Genomic DNA, 11,118 nt, shown 5'->3' on the forward strand with positions numbered 1-11,118 from the left:
TTTTTTACGAAAATGAGGATTTAGCGTTCTTATACATCGTCTCGCTACTGAAGTTCAAAATTTAGAAATAAAATAATTTGATTTGCAATCTTGGGGAATAAAAAATAATTAATTGTTTTAGACCAATGTACAATAGATTTAATACACAATAAAAATAATAAAATACACAAATAATTGAAAAATGTTAAAATTTTATCTCATATATTAAAAAAAAAATTTTTTTTTCTATTTGTTTCCGACTTTACACAAAAATATTCGTAAAACAACTTTTAATTTTATAAAAAAATGAATTTTTGTATAAAGAGGTTTATTCAGGTCGTTAGAAAAAATTCAAGAAATATTTCGATGTCTTATCTTACATTTTTTGGAGTAAATATCTAGCAATTCATAAATGAATAAAAATATAAGGTATATTTATAATTACATTTATATACCATACAGCTGCATACATACAATCTCATCTATTATATCCAATGCTAACGCACATCAGTTGAGTGAACGAAGGTTATAAATTTTTTCCAAAAGAGGGCGTTAGTAAAGCAAATGCCAAACATTCCTTTGTAACGTCTAAGTGGCAAACTGGTGGGGGACCCGTAGATACATACCTCTCGTGTCAGACAGCTCGTGCTCCGTGTGTCCGCCCGCATACCTGCGTTTTCCTTAATTCCAATGGAATAATTTGTTTACAATTATAAAGTTATATTGGTAAACAATATATTTAACTAGTATAAACATATTTTAATAAGTGTCGTTGTTTTTACCACGTAGGTAAGTCTAAATATGTATTTTAACCGATATTTCGTTTTACTTTTGGAATGCAAGGCTTTACTTTTTTAACGCTATGCTGCATTCCTTTATTGATTTGTACCGACAAGAGACGTGCTTTCCTAATAGCTTATTTCATTCTTTTAAAACCAGTAACTTTACTATCAATTCATTGTCAACCTAATTTTTTATACTTTTCGTTTTTCAATCATTCGTTCTATTGTTATAATCACTACTACAATTATTTAATCATCACTGTTGTTAATATGAAGCAATTAAACATTTAAAAAATATCTAGTTTATACTATCTTACTTTATAAACAACACGTGACTATAAGTGCTAGTGTGTCATTAGTTGATTACATTTTTTAATTTAAATTAAACAATTCTTCAGCAGTTAAAATCATGTAACATAAAAGAAGAAATTTTTCAAATCTGAAGTAAAATCAATGACATCTTTAATTATGGTTTTTTACAGAAAAAAAAAATAGTTATTTTGAAACGTTCCATTTTGAGGAATCTTGAAATTAATTTGGTTTGAAGAAAATTATTTGAACCATATTTTTAAATCCATTATGAATTATAAAATATTACCTGATAAATGAGTATGAAATTAGCAGACAGCTATAAATTTTAACGATTGACTGTAAAAAAAAATCCAAAAATGTTGCGCAAAGAAGAGTTTTTAAACACTTCCAGGTGCACTTTTTCAAATTATTATTTTTGTGATAGTTAAATTATTTGTAAATGAAAAAAAAAAAAAAAAAAAAAAAAGATGGACTTCTGCTACAAAAAATACTCATTTTTATTTTACGATTATTTTATTGAAGCTGTTATTATTTTATAAACTCAATAAAATCAGAAAATTAAAAAGAAACTGTATCATTTTGTATACGGAAGACACGGTACTTAACCAAAGGAAGTAAAATCCCCGTTGTTTATATTATTACGAATAAAATAGTGATGCTTGAAAGTGTATTATGTAGGTGGTGAATGTCGAGAGAAATATTTATAAATGTGAATGTGGTGTCTGTGAATATAATGTTGAAGAGGGGCAATACAAGAGGCGAGGCAATAACACTTTGTTGAAAGAGGAAGGGAGGCTCTTGGTGAGGGGTCCGCATTCCACAGACAATGTCACGTTTTTTAATTCCCATTTCACTTTATTTGTACTCTATGTCGTTTACGGCAACAACTCTTTAACAGTTTACATCTCTAACTGCATCATTGTCCATTGTTTTTTATTTTCATTTTCTTATTTGTTTGTTTTTTTAATTTTTTCCTATAATCTCCATAGTTTGTTTCTTTGATTTTTTCTTTAATATTTAATTAAGCGCATAGATACAAAAAAGTACTGAGCAATGATGTATTATTATTATTATTATTATTATAGACAACGTTGGTCCAATCAACTTTGAACTAATTTTTCAATAATTGGAGAAAAAGAAGAAACTAATCACATTCAACTATGTCCGCTGTTGAAAGCGCGCTGGACGTCTTGTCTCGGGCAGCTACGATGATGCAAGGTCAGTATTTTGACATCACTACGAGACTAAAATTCTTGGAATCGAAGTTGGAATTCATGCTAGTAGATAAGCATATACACTACTATTGCGTGAGAAATTCATAGGGAAGATTTAAATTTAAAGAATTAAAAAACTTAGAGAGATTCCACTGTGTTTACATTTCATTACGTTACATTCTTTTCAATTTCGAGCAAAAGTAATTTTGTTTAAAACATTGTTTATTACCGTAATTGAAAACTCTTTGACCTAACGCTTTGAATCATTGCTAAACAATTTTATTATATTTTTAATTCTTGGAATATTTTCTCATGAAATATATCTACATATTATTATGAAAGTTATAATTATTTATAGTTACGTATTAAAATGTCTTGGTATGATAAGATCCCAGTTTAAAATTCTTGGACGTTTTTCATGTTTTGATTGAGCAATACTTCAATAAGTTATCTTTTTCCTTCTATCTGGTTTCGGAGAGTTTTTTTTTTTTTTATATACATACATTACAATAAAATGACGACAATATTAATGTATAAAATTATTTAAAATCTTTTGTAAAATAACTTTTTTTTATCAACCCTTGACCATAATTTAATCATCTACATATTACTTTTCAGTCTATCACCATTTTCTTAGTATTTCATATTTTTAAAATCAGTTAATCAAATCAATTTGAATTTATAAAGAGGGCGTTCTGTATAATATGTTAAAAAGTAAATTTGACAAATAATTGTGTAGGTCCTGCATAGAAAATAAAATTCTTTGTTATTGTATGAACATTCATAAATTAAAATCAAAATTCTCTTCGATCAAATGAAGATTACTTTTACTTGAAAAAATGCATATAGTTCAAGATATTTATTTAGATCAAAGCAATTTTTTTTCTCAATGTTTTCTTGATTCAAATAAACTTTTTTTTTATGTGTATGTAGAATTTAACATTAATGAATATGACATTAATTCTTGACATGATTAGAAAAAAAAAACAAATCTAAAAATATTTTTAATTAAAGTGTTATAATGTAAGTATCACTAATAAAAATATTAGTTTATCACAAAATCATTACAATGGCTCTTTCGGTTTGCTAATAAATAAGAACTTGACTTAATCTGTAGATGAACTTTCTTCAATTTAATATTTCTTTCTTAAAAAACTTTTAATTAGAAAAACTTACTAAATAACTATATAACGCATTTAAAAGCTTCTGAAATAGTCTTAAATTTCTGTCTTTTTATTTTTTATGAACAAATATTATCTAATATCTATGTTTACAAATAAAATATTTCTTTTGCATTCATTTCCACCGTTCTAAAAATTTATAGGTATATAACTTATAGGATACTCCGAAAATGATAACTAACCTTTCAACATGGAATATGTTGTTTAACTAATAATTTAAAATTCAGTGATCAAAATAAGTTATAATTTATTGTAAATAATTTCAGGTAAATTACGCGCAAATCAACTATAATTTATTTTACGTGCAAATTAATTATAATTTATTTTGCGTGTAATTTATCTGAAATTAATTCCAATTATGAAAAAAAAATGCATAAGTAAATTCTATAATTTACAATCATACCCCAAGTCTCATAAAAAAAAAAGATTTTCATTGTATACTTAATCATTAACATTGCTACAATAAAAATATGCGAGATTTTTTTATCTCAAATATTTTACTTTATAATAACTATTAGTCATCAATTGAGTCAATTCTCTTTTTTATGTAGATTAAATTGCTCGAAAAAATTTATTAACAAGTAATCCTACAAAAAATAAACTTAATTTGTGAAAATTTTCCGCTAATTATGCCCTTGTTTGTTGACAATCCTTAAATTGAAAATAATTTATTCAAATTCAATAAAAAAAGTTTATGAGATAAAATGTAGGTCGAAACGAAATTTAGAGTTTTGTAAATTTTTTAATTTTATAAATAGCAAGTTTTATTATTCGAATATCACATAAAACTTTATATTTATACCTCTAAGGTAAAAGCCCCAGTACCTGCTCATGAACCAGTACTTGCTCACTTCATGTATTTGTATATCAATATTCACAAATATAGATATACAAATACATGGGGTGAGCAGGTACTGGTTCCTGAACAGCAACTGGAGTTCTTACCTTACATATGAAACAAAAACGATTCACTTAAACCAAAAAAAGTATTTGAGAACAAACTCATCTTAGATAAAATTAAAGCTTACTTTAAAAAATTTTTGCTCGATTCAAGGAAAATTTCCTTCGTACTAGGTATAATTTTTATCTTCCCGAATCTTTACTTGAATCATCAATATTTGTTCTTCAGCTATGAATTTTTTTCTGTGTAACAATTTTTTTATCTAAAATCTCCACGTATAGTTTTGATTCTAACTTTATTTAAACGAAAACTTTTTATTCATATTGGATCTAAATTTAATTTTGTTAAAATTTTTTTTTAATAACACATTTTTTTTTATCTTATGTATCTTGTTAACAGTCAAAGAGACAGACCAGTAGTTGTTTCGCCCCTTACTTTAATAAAAAGTCTTATACGTAGCCTAAGACATAACCGTGTCATGCGGTAAATAATTAGAAAAATGAGTTATACGATGAATACTACTTACACAATTATTTTTTCTAGGATGCTTCGGATACGTACTTATAAGTTACTTTTATTTTCTCGATTATAAAATGTAATCATATAATTATCATTTGTGTGGTTTCTTAAATACTTAACACGTTTATACTCTTATTCGTAAATACTATATTACTGCATATTTTTTTAACTGGCCATATTTCGAACATAATAATAAAAGGAACAAATGTATTAATTTTCGTGAAATATTCATTTTAATTCTATAATTTATTGTTGTATTCAATTAAAGACTGTGAAATCACGATAAATTGAAATTATTAAAATTAAAACGACAGTGTCATTTGCAAAAATTAGGTCATAAACCCATCAAAGCATTGTCTCATAATTTAATGATAATTCATAATATATTTATTGTAATAGAACGATTAAACAAACCAAGCAATTCGGAAAAATATATATATATATATATATATATATATATATGTATTCTCTGATATGTATATAAATACTCATTACTAAAACAAATCAATGTATTTTTCCAAGTATATATATGTATAAATAATTTATAAGTTATAGATTCCAAGTATGCACAGTAGCAATCGCTTACATAGTAGCTATGTAAACTTTTTTATTTGCTGAAGAAAACTGTTGAGTATTTTGTTTTCACCTGCAAATTTCTTATCTTCCTGTTATTCTTTATTATTATTAACCATAATATAACGTACATAACAAAATGTAATGATTAATTGTTTTGAAGTAAAAATACATGCGTAATAAGATGATTAATTAAATGAATATGTTAAATAGTTAAACAAAAATCTCAACTTTATTTACCTGAGTAGATTGCCGCGGCAAGGACGTATAAAAGGGCCGTATTTGAATCAAGAAAAGGAGGGGTGATCGCGAGGTGGGGCAACAAGTCTACTGAAGCAGATGAGACCGTGCTAGAGATGAATGAATGAACGTTTAAGACAGTCGTAAGAAGGCATTCACGAAACAACGGCACTATTAATAATAAATATTTTTCTACCCTTATCCATGTTTATTTTTTATTTGAAAATTATTTATGTATTTATTATTTTTTCTATTTTACATCACTCAATTGTTCTTTACCCTTGCGTAATCAACGGTTTACTGAGTATTATTACGTGCAGTTGGATAAAAGGACTCTTGTGTTGTGTATATAATGCCTGTGGTTTTTTTTTCTTTCGACATTAAACCACCAAGACCTCGCAACGGATGTGTAGAATAGCTTTGCATTCATGTCTATTGTACTATATACTTTTTTTTTTGTTTTTTCATAAATAACTATTTAGACAGTGATTTAACGAATAATAAAGCTATTTAAGTGCAACTGAGTTGTGATTAGTTTTTTTAAATAAATATATAAAAATATTTGATTTGTTTAAAAAAATTTATTAAAAGTAATAATGGAGTCTCTTGAGATATCGAGACATGTACGAATGGGGATGACATCAAGAAAAATGTATCTGTGGCAACCTTGGCTTGATATTGATATAAAAGATTTTGATTTTTCATACAAAAATTTTGGTATGTAAATCTAATTGATTTTGGAAATCTAGAAATTTCTTGTTGAATAAAAAGCAATGATTCAAATTATTGTGTTATGTTATAAGGATAATTATAATGGTAAAATACGCTTTGAGAATCAAACCCAGAGAGTGATTGCCGAAATTGAAGGTTCAATTTATCCGAAATATATCCCTATAATATAAGCATGTGAGAGTCGAAAAGTTAATTGAGACTGGAGGAATAACAAGCCCACCTTATTTCGTTCCATTCATCTTTCCAGCTTCCATCGTCCTTTTCCAAACCTGTTTCCCGCCCCACTGTGCATCCTCTCACGGCTATTAGGCACTTCCTGTCTCATCGTCCTGGGAACAGAACGTTGCCTTTCAAAGTCTTAACCCTTTCCCTTGCTCCACCCTGAACTAAATCACTCCAATCATTTGTTTATACTCCATCTTTGTTTTTTTTCTTCCTACCTATCATGAATATTTTGAAATTTCAGCTATAGACTTTTTTTGTCTTAAATTCTGAGAGATGTTGATTTTTTAGAGCAATAAAATATTGTTGACAGCAAAAAATACTATTATAATGGTATTTTAATTAAAGTAAAGATTGATGAAAATTTTTAAATTAAAATTCTTTATTTTTACAGAAGAACGTCCAAAAACAGCGAGTTTGCATAGAAAGCCAAGTAGCGCGTGGCGAAAAGAGCGTAGGAGGGACCCTATTCAGAGCGAGGCCCTCGACATGTCGGCTGCTAGGGTACATCACAATCGACCTAGCGTTATTGTTCCAGCTGCACCTCAACCCGGTATATAATCTTAAGTTTTTTACAAATTTCAAATCAATTACAATCCATATGATATCAATTTTTCTAATTTAATATAAAATATTTAAAAATTTTATATCATTCACATAAATGTAATCATAGATAAAGTTATAATAATAATTTTTCTTTATAGGAACCACCGTCGAAGATACCGCAGTAAGACCTACACCAACAGCAACACCTTCAGCAGCGATAGGTGGTCAACGAACTGGAATTAAAAAATCGGGTATTGTCAGTGATCCGGCTATAGATGAGCATTTCAAGAGATCTTTAGGCTTAGAAGAATATGCGGCAGTATTCAATGGTTCTTCTTCCAATACAGATAAAGAAACAGGATTAAGTGGTAAGTTTGATTAATTCAAATAGTAACAAATGATGTAATCATCTGAAACAAAAAATTATTAATGAATATTATTATTGTATACGTGTTGTTAATTATTATTATTATTATTATTATTATAATTCATTTTATTCTTACAGTGGATGACCATTTCGCGAAAGCACTTGGTGAAACTTGGACAAGGTTAAAAGCAACTCGTCCAAGTAAAGAATCAACATAACATTATGGGATAGCAATAAAGTCAGCATAAATAATTGCTTACTTCTTTATGATTTATTTTATGAGTGTCGCAATTCCATTAGTCGCTAATTATTATATACATACATAATATAATATAGTGAAAAAGTATTTTGGTAATACTTACCAGATGGCTTCCAAGTGAAAATTTAAACGTAAAAAAAAAAATTATTTTTTTTATTTTACTTATTGAACTGATTGGATTTTATCTACATTATCAACTCGAAGTACTATAATAAAGTAAAAGTGTAATATTTTATTGATGATGATATGGAAGAACTAATTTTAAGAAAAAAAAATTATATATGAGACATTGTTGAAGAGTTAATTTTAATTGTAAATAATGTACTCTGTCAGAATTATCGCATCACCACAGTCATTGCCGTAGTTAATATTTTATTTGATTAATATTAATTAATTATTTATTATGGGATTATATCCTTTACATAAGTTTGTTATTCAACAAAAGTATAATTTGTGAATATTTAAGTTAAATATATTGTATTAAAATTATTATTACTCAAAAATTTATAAGATTTAATCGATTTAACTGATAATTATACTTGGTATTTATGATAATAAAAATAACAATTATAAATTATATAAATCAAATACAAACCCTTATATATTTATTTAGTGATTGTAAATGGATGTAGTTTATTATTTATTTTGTTGGTAAGAAAGAGGAGCAGTACTGATTTCAAATGGTGCTAGGACATTTAAATTGAAGCCGAGCACACATAGAAGTCAGTACCTCTGCCATCTCGTTGCCATCAAATAGCGTAGCTAATACTTTTTTCACATGAAATTTTTTGAATTAATATCACTCTTAAAAATAATTATTTGTACATCTAAGGTAAAGTAGTACCCAGTGGCTGCTCAGGAACCAATACCTGCTCACTCCATATATTTGTATATCTGCATTTGTGAATATAGATATATAAATTCACAGAGTGGCCAGGTACTGATTCCTGAGCAGCTACAGGGTACTTTACCTTATGTATTTATAAGGCACTAAATTTATTTTATTTGATTTTATATCACATTTGATACACAGGCCACTACAATTTTCCATGTATCCTGGCGGTTATTATCAAAGTTAAATTTAATTCAAATTGAGGATACATTTGGTTAATTAAAATTTAAAAATTAATTGCAAAGAATAAGTCAAAAGTAAGGCATCAAATATAAACGATAGATGTGTAAAAAATTTAAAATAGACAAGATTAAGACGACAGTAAACAACATAGGTGGGCTCAGACGATCGGACGAGACTGTTCCAGGAGCGCTCGGATGGCTTCCTATATGCTGGCAGCCTGTTCACTTGCCGTAAAGCAAAGAGGTAACTTAATACGATTAGAGTTGAATATAAGTACGGTAATCCCACACCTTAGTTCAAAGTAAGACTACACCTACCCTGTCGCCATGGTCTCCTACCGGTTCCATCTTATTCTCTATCTTTTTCACCCGCACCATATAATCTAGAGTTTTTCATAACCATTCTTTACATTATTAACCTCCTCATTCTATTCTTATATTTTTAAGCATACAATGAAATTACAACACATTGGATCTACTTTGGTATCTCATTTGTTTACTCTTGCATTTACTTACATAAAAGTTTTTCGATATTACTATCTGCATCTTGTTTCTTTATAGCTTCTTTTTATTCTTTGTATTTCATTTTTATTTATACAGCACCAACGTAATGCAAGAAATTATTTTATATGTTTGTACTCAAAGTATGAACTAGATTGTTACAAAACAACAATATTTCATTTACAATAATTAGAATGTGTGTGTGCGGATTTTATATAGGTCCCAGGCGTATCTTGTTTCGGTACGAGAGCCAGTTGACCACAGACTACGGCATCGTTTTCGCGTTTTATTTTTCCTTGTTACAGAATGTTCACTCAGAAGACTGCACGTGTAAGGTAATATTTTGAATAAAAAATATATAAAAAAAAAGTTATTAAGTATACAATAATAGACATAAGAGAAAACTAAAATAAAATCTAAATCAAACGACCGAGAGAATAACAAGCGTCCCGACGCCGTTTAGTCTTGCATCGAAATCTCTCACTTCCACCCCCTTTAAACACACGGATCGTGTACTTACTTGACTTTTTCATCCCTTACATTCAATTTATTTACCAATCTACGTTTCATTCTATACTTTGACTATTAAATTATGAATACTGTTATAAAATAAAATATTTACTCAAATAATAATAATAATAATAATAATGAAACTTACAATAATTTTCAAAAAGTCTGAAATATTTAAACAAAATAATTAAAAAAAAAAAAAAAAAAAAAAACTTTAAAATTGACATACTTGCTAGTTGATTTAATAATTATCGCACGACACTAACAATTACATCCCTTTTTTTATTGAAAATAAATTTTTCACATACTTGGAGAAAACATATTACCATCAATAAAGTATGAATTTTTTCGCTTTTATTAAAGAGTGATAATTAATATTTAAATATTAGAATGATTAATGTACAGTTTATTAGTGTATTATAATAAAAAATAAAATGATGATGTTAAAAATAAATAATGTAATTTCGGTAACCCACTTTTTATATATTCAAGCGTCTTTTCGGCACAATATTTGACATGAAAGCGCGTGCTTGAATAATATTCAAATTAGATTGTAAGCAAAAACACATTCAACACTTAATTATTTAAAAATAATGTAATTATTATAGAAGATGGAAAGTAAATAAATAAAAATATAAATAATAATAAATCGTATGTAATGCAGGGCAAGTTTATGACTGGATCGTACTCAGGACACGACTGATCGAGTGACCGAGGGGGTAGCATGGCGGGAATATACCCCTCCTGCTGCTGCTGTATAGAATTACGCGTGTGCTGCTGTTCTCTGAGGTCCCCCTTGGTCAGGAGTATACACACAAAATATATATGAAACGTTTGAATACAGGAGCCCATCGTACATCGTACCATGAAGGGGAGAAGTAGCGTGGTCCGCTTTCTCCTCTTTTACCCCCATGTAACCCCCTTCTTCCGCTCCCCAACGGACTCACGCTCGCGTGAATCATGCATATCGATTTTTTTTCATTATTATAGCACTCAATTCGGCTCAAAGTACAAAACAGAGAGACTGTAAACTACTTTTGCTGCTTTTGCACAAGTTATGTGAAGGTGCAGTTGCGATAGTGTGTGGTAGGATAGTGATGGTATAGTGATGATGATGATGATGATGATGATGATGATGGTGGTGGTGGTGGTAGTGGTAGAGGTACTAGTTTGTATGTTCTCCCTTGAACCACCAGAAAAGCCATG

The 11,118-nt window shown here is 28.2% G+C and overlaps 1 protein-coding gene and 1 long non-coding RNA gene across 4 annotated transcripts; one reads left to right on the top strand and one right to left on the bottom strand.

Moving 5' to 3' along the window:
* The first annotated feature begins 597 nt into the window (after positions 1-597).
* On the top strand, positions 598-7,959 carry LOC123261486 (transcription cofactor vestigial-like protein 4). 3 transcript variants are annotated; one of them, XM_044723083.1, is made up of 5 exons: positions 598-768; positions 2,159-2,291; positions 7,050-7,208; positions 7,360-7,569; positions 7,707-7,959. In XM_044723083.1, exons 2-5 carry the CDS (start codon positions 2,234-2,236, stop codon positions 7,784-7,786), a joined length of 507 nt encoding a protein of 168 aa, XP_044579018.1. In that variant the 5' UTR covers positions 598-768; positions 2,159-2,233; the 3' UTR covers positions 7,787-7,959. The 3 variants fall into 3 exon arrangements, with proteins under 3 accessions (XP_044579018.1, XP_044579019.1, XP_044579017.1); XM_044723084.1 differs by having other exon boundaries at positions 2,163-2,291; XM_044723082.1 differs by lacking the exons at positions 598-768; positions 2,159-2,291 and adding an exon at positions 6,269-6,418.
* On the bottom strand, positions 5,920-10,598 carry LOC123261487. The gene is made up of 2 exons (XR_006508677.1): positions 10,389-10,598; positions 5,920-7,611 (listed from the first exon to the last, which is right to left on the bottom strand). It is a non-coding gene; the product is annotated as an uncharacterized LOC123261487 (long non-coding RNA).
* Between the last annotated feature and the right edge of the window lie 520 nt (positions 10,599-11,118).

Source organism: Cotesia glomerata, linkage group LG3, assembly GCF_020080835.1.
Source record: "Cotesia glomerata isolate CgM1 linkage group LG3, MPM_Cglom_v2.3, whole genome shotgun sequence".
NCBI lineage: Eukaryota > Metazoa > Arthropoda > Insecta > Hymenoptera > Braconidae > Cotesia > Cotesia glomerata.

Excerpts from the sequence above, each read along its gene's own strand:
- LOC123261486 (XM_044723082.1), top strand. The coding sequence starts at position 6,298 with ATGGAGTCTCTTGAGATATCGAGACATGTACGAATGGGGATGACATCA. Across the intron at positions 6,419-7,049 it reads TTTTTCATACAAAAATTTTG|AAGAACGTCCAAAAACAGCG; the intron begins GTATGTAAATCT and ends TTATTTTTACAG. Across the intron at positions 7,209-7,359 it reads TCCAGCTGCACCTCAACCCG|GAACCACCGTCGAAGATACC; the intron begins GTATATAATCTT and ends TTTTCTTTATAG.